Source organism: Sciurus carolinensis, chromosome 12 (assembly GCF_902686445.1).
Source record: "Sciurus carolinensis chromosome 12, mSciCar1.2, whole genome shotgun sequence".
NCBI lineage: Eukaryota > Metazoa > Chordata > Mammalia > Rodentia > Sciuridae > Sciurus > Sciurus carolinensis.
Genome location: NC_062224.1, coordinates 21481849 through 21505662, shown reverse-complemented (window position 1 = coordinate 21505662; position 23814 = coordinate 21481849). Strand labels below are relative to the sequence as shown.

Here is a 23814-nt window from a genome sequence, read left to right as displayed (position 1 = left end):
CCCCTTAGATGGGGTAGTGGTAGTATTGTCACTGTTTATAAGAAAACAAAGATAGAAATTAAACAGTTTGTCCAAGTTTACATATCTAAGTATTGAGTCAAATAACTCTGAAAAGTAAATATACATTATTTTAGCTAGAAAAGTTAAATATTGTCTCTATACAGGAGTAAGGTTAGGCTAATGTAAGTATTTATAAGGGATCTCTGCAGCCACAGCAAGAAAGAGATGGAATGTATAAACGTAGTAGGTAATTTTTTAAAAAGTTAGGGCCAATTAGTCATTTAAATGGTAACATTTAAAAAACAACCCATGCAAAGTTCACCAAAACAATTTTTATTTCCAGTGTTTAATTTGGTATGCACACAGGCATGACACAGGTTTGGATCATTAGGTCCTCATGCAGAATTATATTCTTCTCAATAAAGAAGCCAGTTCCATCCAGGATCCACTATCTACACAACTATGTTACAACATTTATATCAAATCTGGTATCTGAAGAAAAGATACACATATAATATGTTCATTTAAGTTACGTATTTTACAGAAAGATTAAAAATTCAAGTCACACAAAACTCAAAAACTGTATTAAAAGTTTGAATATAAAACTCAGATCCACCTGGAATGACTAAAGAATGGAAGTTCTGTATCCACCTGTGTTAAAACTGGTAAATGTAATGAAATTTGTTACTGATAAAACGCATTCATTTATTCAATGTAAGTTATCTAATTTTAACAATATGGCACCCTAAAAATCAAATGTATTTTTATGATGAGGCACTTTTGTTAGTGATGAAACCAAAAGAACAAATTTGCTGCATACTAATGTCAGCGATTTTCTTCAGTAATTTGGGGTATATACTATGTAGTGAGTTGCAACAAATACCTTGTTCATTTGTATACAACTATCCAATATATTTTTAAATATATATGTGTTCTTCTGGCTGTAGTAATGCACTGTAAAGTTATTTCACAGTGCAAAATGATGAAACCAGCCCAAATGAAGGCTGCATAATAACAATTCTGGTACAAGAAAATATTTACAGAGTTACTGGAACGTGTAACAGTAGCTTTTTATTTGCTAGAGTGGACATACCCCCAGTTTAAAGACAGGGATGAAACTGTGCTTTACTCCCTGCAGTTTCAGACAGTTTATGAGGATGGGCATTAGCTGCAGAACTAGCATTTTGGCTCATGTTCTGGAAGCTTTCTCCATTTATTTGGTCAGGTGACTGTGGTGGTATGGAAAGAAGGGGCCTATTTGTTGAAGCCGAAGAACTGCCAGTGTCGGATTGAAAAGACAAGGTTGTGTCAGTTCTGGGTGATTCTGATGTGCCAGGATTTTCCAGCTGGGGGTCCCCGGTTTCTCCTCTGCTAAGGTCAGATGTACTCGTGCGTAAGCGCTCCCTGGCAAGCCAATCTGAGATTGAGAGGTCCTGGGCTGAGCATTTTGGTTTTAACCGATTCACAGCTGAAAGTTCAGATTCTCTATCCCCGCTCTGCTCATGTGTTTTCCAGAAATTTAAAACACTGATTTCAGTAGCATCTCTATGTCCTCCTAGTGTGTGTCTGCGCTTGATGTTTTTCCTTTTAGCTGTCTCAGCATTTGTTTTTTGATTCCCTACTCCAAACATATCATCTGCAGGTGCTCTGGGTCTCAGTTTTAGCCGATCTGCTATTTTCATTTCCAAGTGGGTTCTGGCTTTTCTGATTCACTTCTGGTTGGTGTTAGTAGACTCCCAGTTGACTTTCCTTTTTTCATGACATCAAACACTTTGGTTATTGAAGGTGTTTCTTTCTCACTCTTGGCATCTCCTAGACTTCCACTGTCTGACTTGAATCTTGCAGATTTTTTTCTGGATAGTGTATCACATTCGATAAGTTTGTGTGAACTAAAGAGCTGTCTCCGGCTATCTAAACTTGGTGTTAAACTTCCCTCGGTACAACTTACTTCACTTCCTTCTGAGTTCCTTCGGCTTGTCTTAGTAACCTCTTGCAGTTTTCCTCGGAAAAGCCTCTCGGAAGTCAAAGCTGTGGGGAAGACAGGAAACTCGCTCTCACTGTCTGTCTCCACAGGCCGCCCCTCACTTATCAGTTCGCTTCTTTCGTCATCAGCCTCGTCTCCCTTGCTTTCTGCCACAGATTGCACTTCAGGGCTTAGTCGACTAGAGTCGAGGCTAGTCAAGTACATAGTAGATGACGTAGTGGAATAATCTGAGGTGATGGTGCCAATATTGGCCAAAAACTCATAATGTTTAGGTTCTGGACTGGTTGATTTCTTGGTAGAAAATCTTGCCAGAGAAGCCTGGGAAGATGTGCTGAGCAAAGTGCCAGAGTCAGACCCAGTCTCTTCGAAATGGGAGGACTTTTGTGTCGGAAGTGATTTAGGGCTCTCTTTCAGTATAGTAAAGCGACTGCTAAGAGTTGGGGACCGGTTATGTCTGGAACTGTGTGGTGGGGAGGGTTCTTCAGATGGTGTGCTCTCTTTTCTTAGAGATGTCTTCTCATCTTTTGTTGTGCTGATGTCTGTCTTAGAACTGTTTTCTTTGGCAATGATGATCCTTTGTTTTCTGCCCAATGTCTCACTTTCCTTTTGGATTCTTCTTTAATGTCACTGTGGCACTGTTCCACATTTTCCTTCTTAAAAAATACATTGTCCAATTCATCTTCTGAGCTACTAGGCTGTGCTTTTTCTTTTGGCTTTTTCCTCTTGCGACTAGCAGCTGCAAAGATGGAGGACACAAGCAGTTCCCTGCTATACTGATCCTTTCCAGATCCCCAAGAACCCTGGGAAGCAACCAGAGAAAAGAGACTGTAAACATAAGAACCATACTGAGTGTAATCTTTTTTTTATACCCCCTTTTTATCTTATACCAAAGACAAATTTTTACTTAACCACCAATCCCATTTCTTGCCTGGTGGTATTTATTTGCCAATTCATAACTCAAATACAAGTCTTTCAGGAAAACTCTGTATTTAGAGGCATCTAGCTCTCCTGATTCTTAATTTTCCTGTGAATTTCATCTGGAACACAGGTTTAATAATTAAATAATGTTCTAATATAGTTGACTATAATATCCTGAAATACATCATTAAAATTTTATGGTGAATTCAGTGTTTTAATTATAGATTACATATGACAGATTCTGTATCATGTAGGCAAACTGGATTTCCACTGGTTCAGCCAGATTGAATCTTCAGGGATTTGCCTTAGGTGGGCCAGGTTAGAAATGCCTTCATTTATCTAATGGTAATGACACAAGCGGAAAATTCATATAACATAATGTCAAAGGATCTTCAATCTTTATTATGGAATAATTTTAATGTATTATTACTGGTAAAGTCATTTTCTATGTATAATAGGTCCTTTTAATAACTACTTAGTTCGAAGCAAGGGTTAATACATTCTTGTTTTAGCATACACTAATATAGGGAGGCAGGAAGGATACTGAATAACAAATCAAATTATTTCTCTCTTACAATAAAAATTTTAGAAAGGCTCAAACTGTGAAACTGAAGTCTTTTAAAAAATACCCATCACAGTCTGAATGGTTACTCATGTTTTCTCACATTCTGATGAAGACCATAGGGGATAATGGTTGTGACAGGGCTCTGAATGAGGAGACCTGATGTTCCATCCTCTAGCTGGCTGTATAGGACAAGGAACAACTGATTGATTCATTTTTAAAACATCTCAATTTCATTGTTTATGTGAGATGCAAATAGAAAATCTTAAGTGTGTCGGGACAAGTGACCTGACTTTTTTTTTTACGATTGAGAAAGTGGAAGTAGTTACAGCATTTGGACACCCACTACCTTGCAGGCACTGTAGAACAACATCATCATTAAGATGAAGAGACAGGTTAAGGAACATGTTAAAGGCAGAGATTTCAAACAAATCTTATTTCTGACAAAACTTTTGGAAGATTTTAAAAGCCTAAAGGGAATGACAATGAAATACAAGGAATGGTCCTTGACTGTATCCTATATAGAGAAATGGAAAAGAATCTTGAAATTTACATAGAAACTATACATTAGATAATAATGTATTGCAAGATTAGTATCCTGAGTATAATTATACTGCTGTTAATAGGAGGATGCCCTTGTACTTGGGAGGAACATGCTGAAATTCTTAGGGGTAGCATTATCTTGTCTACAAGTAAGTCTCAAATGACTCAGAAAAAAGTGTGTGTATGTATAACAAAATCAACAGATGAATTTAGGCAAAAGGGTATAGAAACTTGTCTATAGGTTTCAAGTTTTTAAAAATAAAAAGTTGAAGCACAAAGATGGTGAAAATCCTAAGTGATACTGATGATAAAATCAACAGATATTTTTAAGAATTATAATTTAATCATACAATTCTAGTTGCTACTGTCTCAGCAATCTAGATAGTGATTCAAAAAACTTTCTAAGAACTATACATAAGAATTTCCTACAAACTGCTCAAAAAACTCATGTAATTTGGTGTTGCTGTCAATGGAACAAAAATTATCAATTTTGTTTTTATAGTTAGTATTTTTATATAATTTTGCTGAAAAGGCAGGAATATATGCATTTTCTATAACAATGTATAATAATAACAGAAGTTCATAATATTAATGAAGTTATAAAATGATATCATGCTTGGGACTTGCTTGAAATAGTCCCAGAAGAGGAAAGTGGGTGGAGTTCAGAAGCAGCAGAATTGACAAGTGCTGGTAATTATTGAAGATGGACAATAGGTACCTCATACCATTCTCCCTAATTTTGTATGTGTTAGAAAACTTTCCAGTGTGAGAAAAAAAAGCCTAGTTGGTTATATGTTAAACTATTCTATGAGAAACTTACTCTAACTCACAATTCAGTATTAGTTTATCATAACCTAAGAACTAATTTTTCTGTTAATTAGAACTTGTTGTTCTGGCTCATCAGACTAGGACAGGGATGTATTTGTATATTAGTCATAACAATCAGTAAGTAATTCCCCCTAAAATACTCCTAAACTATATAAAATAAAAAACAATTTACCTTAGATTTTGTTGAGTCACTAGTAGCTGAATCTGTGAGAAGTTAAATAAAACATGGTCAATATTAGTCAATCTTTCCTGCTTTCAACAAACAATGCAAAACTTATGGAGAAGACAGGCACAGAACAAAATGTGAAAGCAAAACTCAAAACAATAACACAGTGGATAGTCAGAGCTCACAAAGATGCAAGCTGCACCACAGAAAGCCACCGCCATGAAAGGATGCTGTGAATTGTAGGCAGAACCAGCTCAATGATAGGAATGGCAAAGGAGCCCTGTACTAAACAAAAACAGAAACACTAATGTTTATTTTCTAAGTATTAAATCTAGCAATAAAGAAGCTTGAAGACCTTTTAAGAATTATATCATGTACCACATCCTGTATCTGGAACTGATACACAATGTAGAACTTTTAAGATTATTGGCTGTCCTAGCTACAAATTGAGACACTCATACTGGTGTATTTGTTTATTTTTGTCAGACTTGAATTTTATAAGCATATATCGTATGCTTATGGATGCAGAAGAGGCATTAGGATAACCCTGCTACCAGGTCACTTTGGTTTTTATTAGATAAGGTTGATTTTTGTGCTTCAGACCCCAGTTTCATATCAGTGCAGTCAGGGATCCTTTTGACTAGTTTGGTTAAATTGCTACCAGTTTTATAATTATCTATTAACAGATGCTATTATGGAAATGGAAAAATGGAGACCATAATTTTACTGTCTGGCAAAAACTCAGATTATACAATTATAAAGAGGGTAGAACGGGGCTAGCACTATTTAGAATAATAGAAATTTTGAAATTTTATCTTTCAGTTTCTGGGAAATTGATTTTCAAAATTAATGAGCTGAGCCCCATGCCACACCCCTTTTTAACACATGGCTAAATGCTTTATGACTTTAAGAACTGGTAGACCATACCATGCTATTTCTCCTCAGGGTCTGCTTCAGAAATAACAAGAAACAGCAGAAAAACTTTTAAGAAAGTAGTATTGTAGTATTGATCTGTTTACAATATTCTTAAGAGAAACTTTACACCACAGATCAACTGTGTTTGCATTTACAAGAATCGGGGGTTTCTGCAGACAAGGCAGCTACAGTGTGGACAACAATCCTCCTTCTTTCTACAGTTCCAGCTGTCCATCAGGGACATCACAGAATCCACTAGTGACATTACCGTGTGATAGACTCCTCCCACTTCGCCTGTTCAACATCAGTATAGATTTGCCTGTGTCAGTAAGTGCTGAAAAAACCCTTTAGGACTAAAACAAGAACTAGAGACAAAGGGAGAACATTGTATGAAACAACATGCTAGGTTAGTGCAACAGTCTGGCAGGAGAAAATTTTCATCAAAAGAGCCTATAAAAACTAATACTTAACCAAGCATTAGGGTGGCAATAGGAAACAGAAGAAAATAAAGGTCAAATAGATTGACTTTTACTGTGACATCTATAGTGACAGATAGTACACTGTATTTGAGAATGGTGTCCATTAGCAGTTTGATACAAGTAACTTGCTGCTCTTAAACAGAACTTCTAGGTCAGGTATAAGAACTACATATACAGTCTAGATCATACTTTCTGCCATCACAGCAACCACATATTCAGTAGCATATATCTGTTTTACCTTGTGATGACTATTACATGGAAACTGTGAATTAAAAAAAAAAAAAAAAAAAAAAAAAAGAAGAAGAACAAAACAGTGGTTTGCATGCTCATTTCCCTCATATTTCCGTTCTGACAAACATTACAACTCCATGCACTGTCAATGGCATTATAGTCACTGGAAGATAAGTATAATAAATCAGAAAAGGAAGATTATTTTTTTTATTAGTAGAAAGGAAAAAAAGAAAAAGAATAAAATCATAGTGAATTGTTACTCATGATTGATTTGTTCTTTCATGTTACAAGAATGTAGCTTTTAACCTAGAGCTCAATACTGCCCAGGCAAGAGTTACCTGATACATCTCCAGGGGAGACTCCTGTCCTTCCAATGTTGGTGAGTAAATGATCTATGTTTGGCACTGGCTGGGAGTCTACTGTGTTTTCCTCCTGCACTGAGGTCTATGGTTAACAAACAAAGATCTCTTCATCATCTCTTCAAAGGTACTTTAAAATTCAAATAACATTTAGTAAAAGATACATTACTGAATGGAGCACCTGTGCTTAACATTTTTACATCGGTTATACATCATTAACTGCAAAATAAGCTTCAAATGATCAGAAACTAAGGAGCTAGAGACCTGCTTCTGGAATGCAAAGCAGGCAATAGCATACAAAGCAGGAGACTGACACTGCTGTGGCATCAGGATCTTGTGTCCCAAATGAAAATAACTGAGTGCAAATGCTGCTGCATTATACTTACAAGAGGCTCTTCAGCACCCTCTTCCGTGAAAAACCAGTCATGCTAAAATTTAAAATAAAAGAGGCGAAAAGAAAAATTAAAAAACCCCCTAAACATACTTATATCTTGGAGGATAGTTTTTTGTTTTTTGTTTTTAGACAAAAAAAACAAACAAACAAATTTTGTCCTACCAAGTATCAGCTGCTCATTAGATTAAGTGGTCTTGGACATGAAGAGTGAACTTACATGCTGGATGAGGGTCTCTACGATCTTGTATTGGTCGGGCATGTGTGTGACCATATGGGTCATGTTGTCTTCTGATGTGCGCACTAGAGTTGGACCAAAAACAATTGCTAGGTTTCTTGGTTCCATCTGAAAGAATGAATGAGGGGAGAAAATTAAAATTTTTCTTTAAGAATTAGACTTACAGGTCTGGCATTTTATATGTGAAAAGTTATTTTTGAAGGGGAAAAAAATTACAAAACAATTTTTTTAACCCTTTGCAGCCCTATCACAATTCAGGACACTGCCCATCTACAGGAAACTCGAACGTTGCTGTAGTCTTCTGGATTTGCAAGTAATGGGGGGTTGATACTACTCATTTCAGTGGCGGGGGAGGGTTGATACTACTCATTTCATAATCCAACCTTACTACAACTGAATGCTACTATCTTCCAGAACATGCACAGCCACTGCACTGACCTCAATATATGCATAGTTTTCTACATTAAACAGAAATCACTCTTAGGAAAGGGAGTGGTAGCAGTGTTCCTAGGCTTCTGGTGTTCTCTCTTACTCTCCAGAAATCAACATTACTGTTTGAGAACTTTAACAAGTAATGCCACAGAATTAGAAAATCATTATTTTGCAATTTCTAATAATGTAACAATTGTTACTGAGGAAAAGGATGAATAACTATCACCAAATACAATGTGTGAATCTTGTCTAGATATTTAAATAAATAGAAACCTTTTAAAAATTAGTCAAAAACAGAACATGAATTTTTTTTCTTTATTTATTTATATGTGGTGCTGAGGATTGAACCCAGTGCCTCACGTGTGCTAGGCAAGAGCTCTACCACTGAGCTATGACCCCAGTCCCAGAACATGAATATTAATAAGAATAGTAAATTTAGTGGTTCAATAATGTGTTAAAGGGGGCAAAAAAACCTATCTGTTTAAAACAAAAGAAAATGTTATTTTTCACTGTGTACCACGTGTATATCACCTGTTCAAAAAGGTGATATGCAGGTAAAAAAGAGTAACATTTCTTGCTGGATAAAGATAAAATATGAAGAAACCTTTTTAAAATAGTGACAACTGGTATTTGTAGATTTTTTGCTTTTAAGAGTGCTCTTCAAGCTTAGAAGATGCAAAGATCTTCCATGTTCTTGGATAGGTAGAATTAATATCATCAAAATAGCCATATTACCAAAAGCGCTATACAGATTTGATGCAATTCCTATTAAAATTCCAATGACATTCTTCATAGAAAAAGAAAAAGCAGTCATGAAATTTATTTGGAAAAATGTGAGGCTCAGAATAGCCAAAACAATCCTCCGTGAGAAAAGCAAAGCAGGAGGCATCACAATATCAGAACTTAAATTATACTGCAGGGATATAATAACAAGACCAGGATGATGTTGGCACCAAAACAAACACGAAGAACAATGATATAGAAGACACAGAGACAAACCCACACAAATGCAGTTATCTGACACTAGACAAAGGTGCCATCAACATATAGTGAGGAAAGAGCCTCTTCAACAAGTGGTGCTGGGAACACTGGAGATCCATATGTAGCAGAATGATATTGAACCCCTATCTCTCACCCTGCACAAAAGTCAAAGTGGATCAAGGATATAGGCATGAGACCAGAAACCAGTGTCTACTAGAATAAAAAGTAGACCCAAATCTTCATCATGTCAGCTTAGGAACTGAATTTCTCAACAAGACTCCTAAAACACAAGAAGTAAAATCAAGAATCAATAGATGGGATGGCATCAAACTAAAATCATCTTTACTGCAAAGGAAACAAGAATGTGAAGAGAGAGCCTACAAAATGGGAGAAAATCTTTGCCACCTGCACCTCAGAGCATTAATCTCCAGGGTACATAAAGAACTAAAAAATTCTAATATAAAACATAAATAAATAATCCAATCAATAAACTGACAGGTGAACTGAACAGACACTTCACAGAAATATAATCAGCAACAAATATATGAAAAAATGTTCAACATTTCTAGCAATTAGAGTAATACAAATTAAAACTACACTGAGATTTCATCTCACTCCAATCAATGGCAATTGTTAAGAATACAAAAGTAACAATAAATGTTGGTGAGAATGTGGGGGAAAAGGTACACTCATACACTGCTGGTGGGACTGCAAATTGGTGCAACCACTCTGGAAAGCAGTATGGAGATTCCTTAGAAAACCTGGAATGGAACCACCATTTGATCCAGTTATCCTACTCCTTGGTATACATCCAAAGGACTTAAAATCAGCATACTGTAGTGATTCAACCATATCAATGTTTACAGCAGCTCAATTCACAATAGCTAAGCTATGGAACCAACCTAGGTGCCCTTTAACAGAGAAATGGATAAAAAAAAATGTGTATATACACAATGGAACATTATTCAGTCACAGAGAAAAATGAAATTATGGCATTTGTCAATAAATGGATGGAACTGGAGAATATCATGCTAAGTGAAATAAGCCAAACCCCAAAAAACAAAGGCCGAATATTCTGACATGTAGATGCTAATGTACAATAAAGAGGTGTGGTGGTGGTGGGGTGGTAGAGAATAGAAGTTCACTGGATTAGACAAAGGGGAATGAGGGGAAGGGAGTGGGAAGGGGAATAGGAAAGACAATAGAAAGAACTTGAAATAACTTTCTTATGTTCATATATGAATACATGACCAGTGTAACTCCACATCAAGTACAACCACAAGAAAGGGAAGTTATACTCCACGTATGAATAACATGTCAAAATATATTATACTATCATGTATATCTAAAAAGAACAAAAAAAAATTTTAAAAAAGGAGTGCTCTTCAGAGACTCAGTCAGGTCAATGTATTTTTAGAGTTTTTGTTGAATTCTAATTTTCTTTTTGACAATTAGGCTGAAGCAATGAGGAATATCTTTTAAACTAAAGTCGCTGAAGTTATATTTCTTTTTTTTTCTTTTTTTTAATCTGAAAACGGGATGCATTTTCCTTTTATTCATAAGTTACTACACATTGTCAACACGCCCTTTTAAAGTAAGGAGAATATGGGGGAAAACACCTTTTAAACCTCACCTTTAAATGTTTGCAACCTTTTGTTTTTTCTTAATATGCTTGGTATAATCTTTCAACGGAAGTAAAAACCAAATCTGAATACTTCAAAATCCTTTTTTTTAAAAAAATCCATAAATGAACTAAGTCATAAGACTTTAGACATACACAACCAGGTTTTTTAAGTTATTTTTTCACATATACCATCAAGATACTTCAAGTGCAATAATGGAAAGCTACAGTACTTCTTCCTGGACCAGTTCACATTCGCTCTGTGCCTTTGTCTCTTCCTCAAGAGAAATACGGACCAATCCTAAACATTAAAGTACATCTGTGCATTGTCCCTGTGCATTCTGCATAAAGTAGGAAAAAGTCAAACATGTTCTAGTGCTCAATGTAAGCATTTTAACTATTAATTATTAATTTTCCTGAAAGGTACTTAGGAGTGTGTATGTTATGTATTTAAAGTTAACCTTAGGAAAAGCACCATAACCAAAAACCCCGTAAGAACACTTTTCTCCATAAGTCCTTGGATTTAACTTCAGAAGTTGAGAAGCCACCATTGTCAACCTCCCTTTTAAAGTCACCAGGTTCATTCTTGCCTTTTCTGATGAAATGATATACTATTAAACCAAAATACTAAATCTATTACCCATGTCTAACCATTTTGGACAAAAAGAAAAATTACATTAGCTGACCAGTCTAAATATGTACTTCACATACCTTATTTTTTTCTGAATTTTCTGCTACTGTCTTCAGATGAGCCGAAAGAAACTTAAGGGTTTCGTAATGATGTTCAGGCAAATCATGGATCTGAAACATATTATTTCATGACGGATTTAAATGTTGCATTTCAGTTGTGCCTCCCAAACTAAAAAAATAATACCTACTAGTCTTTTCAATGTTTTCAGTCGATCTAGAGGATCTTCTTTACGATTGGCTTCAATAAAATCAGCATATTTATCTGATAAGAATAAGAACAAGAAAATAAATTTATCTTAAATCATTTATCTTAAACCCTGTAAAGTTTAAACACAATAAAAAGTAGAGTCCCCAAAAAATTAGGCTTTGAATTGTAAGTATCTACAAATTACATGTTAGATATGATTTTTAATCTTCCAAACCTTACCAATAGAAGAAAATCCACTGAAATGTGAGTTCCATTCATACAGTTTCTCCAGTTTTCCCCCAATAACAACTACAGTGGCCCATACAGAATTCAAATTTTTGAAAAGGTTTTTCTATTATCTGTACTTTATTATGTGTGCAAGCTTTTGATTGAAAACAATAATAAACAGTCAAATGGGAAAAATATATTTTCTGAATGGAAATGTTTTTAAAAATTCAATTTTTCACTGTATAAAGTAGAACCAAACACCATTTCCTGTTTCTTTTAACAACATATTTTTTCTGGTTCAATTAGCCTATTTTTTCTAGCAGTTGTAATGTGGACTGTTCCTCTGCTAGCTTTCATGGGAGTTAACTTACCATTTGTGAAGAGAGGTTCAGGAAGTTTTCTGAAGAAGGATTTTAGTAAACTGCTTATCACATTCAAATCTCGCCATTTCTAGGTAAGCAAAATACAAACACGGTATTTTTTTTAGACAACATCAGCAAAGGGGGGAAAACAGGTGACCAGTTATTCAAATAGAAATAAACTTACATCATCTTGTATATCAATATCAGCCATTCCCTTGTTGAGTTCTTCTTGCATACTTGAAATGGCTGCATTATTTCCAGGAACTCTATAAATACCTGTATATTCAAGACCTCTTTCTTCAACTAATTTGCAACATATGTCAACTATTAATGGAATATACTGCAAAACAAGAAATAAACATTTTATTTAACACAGCACAAAAATTTATGTTCAGGTAGTAGTTTTATATCACAGTTAAAAATACCTTTGCATCCAAAAGGAAATATGTAAATTGCCATTATATAAAAATAAAACAGAAAATATAGACATTCAGAAATTTGGAATACATCAAACCAGCAGGACATTTTTTAAAGAGTAGGAAAAGAATGAATAGGCAAAGACAGAACTAGAAGGACCCCCCCCAGGGAGGTAACGGTCTAGAAAGGAAAGGAACAATTAAGAAGGATGTGGAAGCAGTTTAGATGAATAAACAGGAATAAAGTCAAGAGAAGAAGTGTGATAGAATAGCATCAATCAACTCACAATATGCATCCTAGCACGGGAGTTGTAAACAAATACACATGTACACTTAATATTCTTAAGCAGGTCCTTATTGTCATACTTTTAAGATGCAAAAGATGGAAAGTAAATTGAAATTTGAAAATAAATTCTGATGACCTTTTCAGATACATTCTTAATGGTTAAATCATTCTATTTCAGAGTCGATACGTTAAAAAAAGTATCATATATAAAATTACTCAAGACCCACAGGTCAGAATCACTCAGGGAAACTAAGGTCTGGATGAAGAGGAAAATGTTCAACAAATGAAAGCCTGTATGCTCAGAAAGGCTGTATGCTCAGATCCTATAATCACAACTGAATGAATACTCAGGAAACCCGGCTGGCTGGTGTCTCCTACCCGATTAGTGTGAGCTGGTGGACAATCATCCAGTCTGACGCCAAATGTTCCCGTAGCAGTAGGCTTTTTTTCAAATGTCTTTCTCATAATACTTGGAATACCTTTTCTCCACGTGCCTTTGTCTTTTGGGGGACTGGTATCATCTTTTGATTGTTATTGAAAATAAAATCACATAATAAAGAGAACGGAAATAAGAGTGTTTAAATCATGATTCTAGCAATCCTTTACATTAACTGGAGTCCTGTTATATAAAACACCCTACCATTTATTTAAAATATTTGAGTCTCTTCCTAAATGGCCACTCCTTTTAACCTTCCATATAATGTAACAGACATCAATTATACTTCTTCACCCTTTTATAGTCCATACCATGATTTTCTTTCAAACAGTAAGAAAGTACAATCAATAAAACCACAGGTTTTGTTTCACAGTAGTATCACCTGCATCTTCTGAGTCATTCAAATCTGCAATGTCTCTTATGTATGTGCATATCTGCCTTCACTTTGTCTTGATTATAAAAACTGGTATCTTGGGCCTCACCTTAAAGGAAAAGGCCCTATTAGCCAACACTAGGTCTCTAGTGATCTTTGACTACCTGATCCCGGGTCGAGGTCAGTACAAATGGTACCAAAAAACATGAAAATACCTTTAAGATCCCCATTTAAACATTGTATTTGTTACAATTTACCCAAGAAAGTTAACATTGGTACCTTTGCTGAGAAGTTTCCTTTCAGACTCTTCCTTGGGAGAATGTGGGCTTTGAGTCTTTGGCTCTGATTTAGCACCAAGTAAAGTTTGCCTGATGCTGAGACTCTGGCGAGGTGTTTTTGGCAACTGATCTGCTTTGCTGCTAAAAGAAATGAACATTTTTTTAATGGTTCCTTTTTTACATACAAATTAACTGTTGGCAGGATGGGATTCTCACCTCATCAGATTGTTATATTCTTTTATTCTCCGACTAATTAAGTCCCTGTTAGTAACTCCAGTGTCCTACAGAGTAAACAGAAGGTAATATTAAAAAGTCAATACCAAGCATAAATAGGTGATCCTTATCAGTGGAGCTGTTTTAAAGACTACTCAACATCACCATGTGACAAATATTCCAAGTACCTTCTGACACTGCCAAAAGTTTTATTTTATGTATTCATACAATAATTAGAATAGTTTCAGCAAGCAACAAGATATTCAATACTTATTGATCTGTCACTCTAAATAAATGACAGGGCAACAGATGTCAGTTTCTTTAATACTTTGTAGATGGATACAATATCCTTATTTTATTTACTTTTTTTAATGTGGTGCTAAGGATCAAACAAGCTCTCTACCACCGAGCTCCAGCCCCAGCCCAGTTTCTTTAATACTTAAATGATGAGCACTTAATACTATTGGATAGAAGATGGAAAAATACTGCCAGAATTTATTAATTATTTGTAGTAACAGAGAGATTGAAGGTCAGTTAGTATCAGAAGGGGCAGATTATCAAGAATTTATTCATTTTTTTTAAACCTCAGCAGGTTAATGTTTATAATATGATAAATTCAAAGGGGAACATAAGTTTTTTCCTAGTGATTCCAATTATATGTTGATGTGTGTCCTCAATTTTTTAACTTGTCTTATTTTGCTTATAATGAAAAACAGTTTACAAAGAATTTTGATTGTTTTGTTCCAAAGTTTTCAATGGACATTTCCATTGGATCAGATGATTAAGATCTAGAATAAGATTGCCTTATTTTAAATCCTAACTCTGACATTAAACTTATGAACCTGGGGAAATTACTTAATCTCTATTTGCCAGTTTACTTGCTTATAATCCATATGGTTGCTAAGATTAATTCATGGAAAATCTTTAAAACAATGTCTGCCATGGTATATGTTCAGCAAATCATTTTTTTAATGCATAAAACTGGGGGGAAATATCCGTGTTTTAAGATTGGATGATGATAATGACTGACATTAAATGTTTATTAACTGCCAGGCATTATGTTACATTCTTCATGAGCAGTATCTCATTCAATCCTCAAAACAGCTGTTTCACAGATGAAATCATCTGAAGGAATTTTAATGATACTATGTCTAACAGACAAATGACACACAGCAATATTTAGTAAATGGGAACTCCTTTAAACCATTACTTAAAGCTGAAATCTACATCTGTGATCTTATTCTCCCTGTTTCTTTTACAAAATTCAGATCCAATATTGTCTACAGTGAGTGGTGGCAGAACAAAGGTTGTGTTGATAAAGATCTGGTGTTAATTTTTAATCACAATCAAGGTGGGAAAAAACTAGCAGAAGAAGAAGAAACTGGCGCTTTTCTTCATGGTGTAAGTTTTCATAATTTGAATTATATACAATGAAAATGATTAAATTGTAGAACATAATTTGTATGGCTTTACAAGGAACATACTTCTGAATAATGTGAGCAAAAGAAAAGAAACTGGTGTGTGCTTTTTTGGGTCATAACAGGCACAAAAAGTAAGACAAAATGTAGGAGGAAAATTGAAGAAAACTGGGGGAAAAAAAGGTAGTACTCTTGAGCAAAAGTTTGATTTCATTATCACTGGGTTTTTTCCCCATAGTTTATAGCTATATGTAAACATATCTTTAAAACTACCTTTCCTATTAAAATCTGCTGTAAACTCTCAGAAACTTTATTTCTCATGAAAAAGAAAAGCTGACTTATAATTTTTGATGGTGTACATTTTCTTAGGAACCAACTACTATACTACACTAGGCTATATTTTTGCCTATATAATTCAATTAACAAAAATCAGGCCAGTATCTCTGCCTTTACATAGTAATTCCTGCCCACCCACTCCAACCCACCCCAGTACAGGGGATTAAAACCAGGGGCACTCAACCAGTGAACTACATCCCCAGCCCTTTTTTAAATTTTGAAACGGGGTCTTGCTAAATTGCTGAGGCTGGCCTTGAATTTGTGATCCTCTTGCCTAGACCTCCTGAATCATTGTGACTGCAGGTGTGTGCCTCTGTTATGTTAAGTAGTTTTATACTAACCTAAGCCCACAATAATTCTGTTTTTGAAATCAGGAAACAGATCCAGAAAAATCTGGACATAAAGGTTCAACTGACCCTCTCTATCCCCAAGTCCCTCATCTGAAATAGACTTTTTTTCTTATTCCCTTAACAATACAGTGTAACAACCATTTGCTTAGCATTCACATTACAGGTAGAGATTTAAAGTACACAGAAGCATGTTCGTAGGGTCTTGAGCATCTGCAGATTTGGGTAGCCAGGGACAGTCCTAGAATCAATCCTCACATATAGCAAGGGATAACTAGAATGATCAGGACTAGAAACAAAGGTATCCTATCTGTGGTTTATTGCTTCTGAGAAGGTCTGCAAAGTATGAATAGTCTATGTTTCTAGTTCAGTAAGGGTGATTTTTAAATAAGTTAAAATAATCTAAAAAGGCACACTTGGGTTTTCTTTTGATTGGTCATTTTTAAGAGAAAATAGCACATGATAATGTTTTGTAAAAATGTATCAGATTCTTTCAGTCATCTTTTAAACACGTACCTCTTCGTTTAGGTTGCTACTTTCCTGGATAGTCTTGATCCACGCTAACATATCATCTCTGTCTTCTGCCTGAAATAGGCATTCACAATCGGATGTGGTAAGTCGAAACACATTTTTCCTCTTGGTCTCACTGTAAGAGATGTCTATCAGGCAAGCATTAACACTGATGGGTTGCTCTTCATCAGAAGGAGGCATCTGCTCTCTCTTATCTTTGTACAAGTACAGTGAATGGCCCCGAAGTACAACATACATCTGTTTCCAAGGCCGAATACTTCCACCAACTCTCTGGAAAACACAAATCGTTCCATGAATACACAACACATGGCTAAATCTTTGTGACAGGATAAACATATCGAACGACACCTTTAACATGTACATACAGACACAAGCACACACCTAGTGTGGCAGGTGTCTGATTTACTTTAATATATGTTTTGTTAGGAAAGGAAGGATAAAAAAGTGGAGTGTAAACCCCTCAGGCAACGTATTCATATCAAAATCAAGGATAAGTGAAATCCCAACTTTAGTTGGGAAGATAAAATGAAAAAAGAAATGAAAGTTTTGTAAAATATATTTAAAAATTAATCAGAAAAATCTCTGGATAAAAGTGGGACTTAAAACAAGTCTTAGCTTGAAAATGATACACACTGCAGAAGGAGTCCCCAAAACAACACGTACAAATGATGAATTAAGTTACCAAAGTTGATCAACTTTATTTGGTAAAGCAAAAATATCCATATCCAAAGTAGGTCCTCTTAAAAATTTTAAATTCTTGCAGTATTAAAATATTCTCATAAATAAGCTGATCAAATATTATAGGAAATTGTTATGGCAAACTTTTATTATATTTGGAGTCTACCTGATGAAGCATATAACCTAATATTTGTAAAATAAAATGAAACAAGAAAATTATAAAAAAGCAGAGTTCCTTCTTACTTTTACCTTAGCAAAATATAAGAGTATATTGTCTACCAATTGTCAATACATAGACTAAAAAATAATAAAATCAGTGATCAGAATCTTCTTAAGTCATCTTTCTTTTATGTAGGAGATATTTTTTCCTCTTTAATCTGGACATCTTTTCATTTTACACACACACAGTATGCTTTGTCAGGGCCTGCATTTCTGACATTTACAGGAGCTGAGTAAATGCACTACCTTGCCCTTATCAGTGACAAGTGGTCGAAAATGGAGCCACCCTTCCTTTGCAGCATCACTGAAAACCTCTGAGGAAGAATCCTTTCTGGATCCAGAGTCTTCTGAAGACTTTTGACTGTCTGTGATCTACAGAAAAGGCCAAGAAAACATAGTCAAATGTCAGCTTTTTCATTTATAAATATTTGCATATTTGAAGTTGCTTTGCCAAAAGTCTTATGTTCCAAGTGAAGAGTTAGCTATTTTTGGAAAATCCTAACTTTCTAATCACATAAGAAAAATTTCTAGTCTTGTTTTAAAAATATTATTAAAGTCATCTGAAGGAATTTTAAAATACAGATTTTTCCTGCTCTCATGAATTTGTATTTTAGCAGGAAAAAAAATGACTGTTTGAGATTTGTGTCAACTGGAGAATGAAAATAGCAAGATGCAATAATCAAAGGACTGAGTAGCAACTCTAAGTTGGTGGTGCTGAGGCAAGATCTCTCTGAAGAAGTAACATTTAGTTGACATCTGGAGGAAAAAAGAGCCAGTCATAAAGGGTAAGAGGGATAAAAATTTCAGGGAAAATGTATGTTCATCATTATCATTTTAAATATCCACTGTTCAATGTGAGTTACCAGATGTTTTGGTTTAGGTTCCTTAGGCTATGGTAGGATGAGTAAAGGGAAGCTGTTAAAAAGTGATGAATCAGAGAGTAACGTGTTCACATAGTTCAAAGATTAAACTGAATGCTATATGAGAATGGATTCTAAAAGGGCAAGATGAAAAGATGAGTTATTGTAGGAATCCAAGTAACAAACAAGTGGTTTAGATAAGTGAAAAGAGGAAGGTATGCAAAGATTGAGGGTATGTTTTAGAGAATGAATAGAATTAGGGCTGGGGATATAGCTCAGTTGGAAGAGTGCTTGCCTTGCAAGCACAAGGCCCTGGGTTCAATCCCCAGCACTGCACCAAAAAAAAAAAAAAAAAAAAAAGAATTAATGTGGGGGAGAGTGAGGATAGAAGAAACAAGACTAATTTCTAGAATGTGGCTTGAGCAATGGTGAATAAAAGTAAATTTAGTGAGATGGGGAAAACTAAGTGATAAACCAGTCTGAGGAAATCAAGATACATTGCTCATGTAAAGCTTGAATTGTTTATTAAAAGTCTCAATGAAGCTGTCATATAGTGATTAGCTTATATAAGCTGCAGTTTGGGGGAAAGGTCAGGGCAACACAAACACTGGGAGACCTCTGTGTAAGATCATCGGGAAATCAGGGTACATAAAGAATGGGTAAGAACAAGTTCTAGGTACTCCAACACTTTACATATTAGGCAGGAACAGAACTGCCAGCAAAGTAGACTTAAGAGATAAAAGGAAAGCAGAAAAGATGCTAAAATGGAATCCAGCACGTGGAAATATTTCAAGGAAGGATTGGGAAGTTGTGTTGGATAATACTGAAAGGTCAAGTAAATTAAAAAGCAAGTAATCAGGGGCTGGAGTTGTAGCTCTGTGATAAAGAGCTTATCTAGCACGTGTGAGGCACGGGGTTTGATCCTCAGCACCACATATCAATCAATAAAGGATTGTGTCCATTTACAACTAAAAATTTAAAAAATGTTTTTAAAAATTTGGGGCTGGGGCTGTAGCTCAATGGCAGAGCACTTGCCTAGCATGTATGAGGCACTGGGTTTGATCCTTAGCATCATGTTAAAAATAAACAAAGGCAGTCTGTCCATCTATAACTACAAAAAAAACCAAAATAAAAAAACCAAACAGTAATCATTAGTTTTGGAACCTGATTGTCTCTGGCAACCTCGGCATGAATGGTGTCATTCTCGTGTGTGGACTGAGAAGCACAGAATAGACAATCTTTTCAAGGAGATCAGTATAAAAAATAGAGGTGAAAGCAGGAGTACTACCTAGAGGGGGCAGTGGCTTCCAGGAAGGTTTCTGTTTAATGTAGGGAATAGAACATAACTGTTATACAAGGGTGAATGAGCCACTAGAAAGACAATGCTTCTGCAGAGGACAAAGGGGCATGAGTGAGTGGTGACCCAATCCAAAGGGCTGTGGGTACTGGTTTTCCACAGGACATTTCAAGTAAAAAGATGGTTGAGATAAGGAAGGCAGAGAGTGTGGGCATTAATGCAAGCTGACAGATATTTTTGGAGATGGTAAGGAAGGAATGTCTCATCATTTCTATTTTTTCAATGAAGCATGAGGGAAGGTTACAGAAGAAAGGATAGAGGTGGGCTGAAGGGAGAGGGTGGAGGGAAGTCATGAAATAATTCTAAGGATAGAAAAATAAAAACACAACAAAATACAGAAGGATTGCTAAGTTAGATTTGTGGCCATGAATTAAGAAAAATAAGCAGTGGATGAATATGTGTGGAAATTAGAAATGTTCATAATATTTTCCAAAATGCAACTGACAGTCACAGAAAAAAAGGTTATGACATTTAAATATTAAATATCCAATGGATAACAGAGAGACTTTTTATGAAGAGTAAACTAAAGTAAACATTTATTTGCTTGATGTTTTAAAAATATTGAATACTAACCTTGATACCCTTCAGGCTAGATACATGCTTAAAGGATCTGTTGGAAAAGAAGTGTACTTGCAATTAGTACAAAAAATAACTTTATGTAAGAATCTAAACATTGCACATAACCTTTCATTAAAGAACTGACATTTCATCATTACCATGTTAAAAGTTCACTATTCAATGTAAGTGAAAAAAACAGATAATTTTATAAATACTTAAATTTCCAATGACAGAAACTTTCTTAGCTGATCTGGCAAAGAGTTTTAAAACTGTTTCTGTGTGAAGTGTGTGATTTTCTTATCTAAGATCAAAGAAAAAACTATTCAGGCTAAACGCTGGTCTTTGTTATTAGGTGACCATGGCTATAAAGCTAGGGTAAGGATTCCCATGATACTAATTATGCTCTGTAAGTAGCTGGTATTAGCCGTCAGTTAGAGAGAGTGGTACACCTCTACACATGGAATTGGTAGGTATCCTGACCTGTAAATGCAGCAGCCAGAGCACTACCAGGTTGTTCTGGCCCAGCACTACCCTCTAGTCACATTGTGAGTGTTTTCAAGAAGGTGAATGACAAATGTTGTCTGCAAAAAGGCTTAAGGCTTTAGGAGACAGATCTATATTAAAGTATTCAAAATAACTTTTCAAAATTCATTTACAGAACTCAAAATTTTAAGATAACTAAAAATCTTTTTAAGGCTAAAAATGTCACTGACCTCTCCTGTCAGAAACCATACCAATGAACAAGGTAATCAGGTGGTTATATAATCTTGAACAGTACAGGGAGATAATACCTTCTAAAGTGAAGTGTACAAAGAAGGGTGGCTAAATGCAGTGAAGTAAAAAATGGATACAGAGGGGACACCATTTGTTACATATCTCAAAACTGTAGTTCACTGAGAGATCAAAACCAATATCCCCTTGTTTGGAACAATGAGAAACAGGGGCTAGGGTCAGTGACAGAAATTTTAAGATACGAGGAAAAAAAAATGAGGAAACAAAATCCTGTCATCTTTGCAGGAAGCAGTGAACAGCTAGTGTAGGACAATGGAGAATGAAAATGTGGCAGTTACTGACATTTTTTTAGTGAGGGGAAACTAAAGGTTAAAATAGCTCCCAAATCCATCCTGGGATCATTAGAAAAATTTCTGCTGGGCTCGTAACACTGTGCCCTGGCCATACCTCACCACAAACCTCCCACCAGTGGCTTGTCTAACATTATAATGAAATAAAAATCTAATGGATACTTCAGAGTATCTTATACAAAGATAATAAAAAAGAAAGACTGTATCACAAAAGAGGTCAATATTACCTAAATTAAGTATGTCAATAAAATATCCATAAGAATCTAAGAACTAGAAAAGCTGATTTATAAAAAATTCAGAATTTCAAAAAAGCATAAATAATGGGTAAGAGCCTACCAAATAAGAGAAACATAAAACTATTATAATTAATAGAATCTAGTATATACAACCAGACAGATAATCAATTGAAGGAGCCCCAAATAAAAGAAGATACAAATAATTTAGTGTATAATAAAGACGATGTATCAGTGGGAAAAGGATGATAGTCAACAGATGCTTTTGGGACAACTGAAAGAAACTGGAAAATACAAAGTTGGCACTATCTCAAATCAAAGTTGTAAATATACAAAAAAGAAAAACATAAGTACACATCGCAGGATTTTATAATTCTGGAGTTAAGATGGACTTTTTCAGCATGACTCAAAATCCAAAACCACAAAAACATTCCCTAAGTTTAACCACAGTGTTTAAAAAAAAAAAAAAAAAAGCCAAATTAAAAAAATCTGAATTGGGAAGAGACTTATAATGCTTATTACTGGAAAAGTTATTTTTTTTTAATATACTAAGGGTTTGTAGAAATCAGTAAGAAAAACCAGTAGAAAAAGGGCACAAGATATGAAAAAGCAGTTCATGAAAAATGTCAAATATATGATGTTCAATTGATATCTCAAAGTAAAACTATGATACCATAAGATCTATTTTTAAAATAAAAAATAATATACTGCATTGGTGAGAGTAATGGAGACTTCTGTACATAGTTGGTTGGAATACGATTTGACACAATCTTTATGAAGAGCAACTAACAACAGATATTAGAGTAAAAAAATAAATACACATCCCTTGATGCAACAATCCTAGTGACACTTATACTCACACATGCTAAATTAACTGTAGAAAATATAGCCAATGAAGTATTGTTGTAGCATAAGATTTAGTAAGATCTACAATATGAATTAAATATATTCAACAGAAATTTAAGCAATTATGAAAAAGAATGTGGCACGAATATGTGAACGGAAGGATCTCCTAATCATGCACACCAACTACCGTTTGTATATCAAAATAATTAGAACACAAACACATATAAGTGTGTGTAAGTGATTTTACACATAGAATAGCTCTAGAATTATACACAAGAAAATAGAGTTATGTCTGAGTGGTACTGAGAGGTTGCAGGTATGGGTAGGAGGAGTGTTGGTGTGTGTGTATATACATACCATGTTTGTATATTACTGATTTAAAAATTTTTTTTAAAAATCCAATTGAATACATTAGACAACTTTGATTTCATTTTTTATTTGCCTTTCTAATGATGAAGTTAGAAAACATAAGGCAATCTTAAATTCCGTATCTATATGCCAAACTTATACTGAACACCCGCCCATATACAAATATTTAAAATAGTACACACAAGACTTACAATTTTGCATCTTCTCTATAATCATCCAGACCCTCATCGTATGATTTTGATCTTTCTGTCTTTGAGTTGGGCTGGGCATCCAGGCTAGGAGGTCCAACAGATTCTGTAATTAGAATCCAACATTCAGGCATTTTCAAGTGGTTTCCAGATTCTTTTAATGGTGAAAAGATCAGTTTGTCATATTATTCTGAGATATAATTTGTATAACCAATCTTAAATGTACCTTGGTCATGGGAGAGCTGACGTCGAATTAAAGGAGCTGAAGTTGTGAGACTGGGAGGAACTGTTGCTATGGAGGGGACTTGAGAGGTAGAGGCAGAGATAACAGCAGAAGCAGGGATATGGGCAATGTCATGATCAATGCTAGGGCTAGTTGGTTCATCTATAAGAAATAGGAAGATAAACATTGGAAAAATTAAAAACCCAAATGTATTAATAATACAACTAATAGCCAATAATCATTACTAAAAGAGCCAGATAAATATTTTAATACTTAACCAACAACAAGCCAACAAATGATATATTTGATCTTCTAAAAATATACTTACACAGTTTTTTATTCTAGTCATTCCGAATAAATTTCAGAATATGGCATAACAAATTAAATGAGTTGTCTTGTCTACCAGGTGATAATCAAGGTACCAAAGATTATAGGTATTCAGAACCTAAACT

General features: G+C 34.9%; 1 protein-coding gene across 1 annotated transcript in view; it reads right to left on the bottom strand.

The window, feature by feature from the left end:
- Positions 1-312: 312 nt before the first annotated feature.
- Positions 313-23814, bottom strand: part of Arhgap21 (Rho GTPase activating protein 21) — a 135032-nt gene continuing 111530 nt past the window's right edge. Inside the window, 19 exon segments of the mRNA XM_047519838.1 lie at positions 313-1681; positions 1684-2592; positions 2595-2784; positions 5008-5039; positions 6965-7070; positions 7372-7413; positions 7597-7722; positions 11360-11449; positions 11527-11600; positions 12125-12203; positions 12300-12455; positions 13196-13338; positions 13906-14042; positions 14121-14185; positions 16735-17019; positions 17893-18018; positions 20437-20473; positions 23143-23245; positions 23366-23524. Coding sequence (XP_047375794.1) covers positions 1101-1681; positions 1684-2592; positions 2595-2784; positions 5008-5039; positions 6965-7070; positions 7372-7413; positions 7597-7722; positions 11360-11449; positions 11527-11600; positions 12125-12203; positions 12300-12455; positions 13196-13338; positions 13906-14042; positions 14121-14185; positions 16735-17019; positions 17893-18018; positions 20437-20473; positions 23143-23245; positions 23366-23524 — 3440 coding nt within the window. The 3' untranslated portion in view covers positions 313-1100.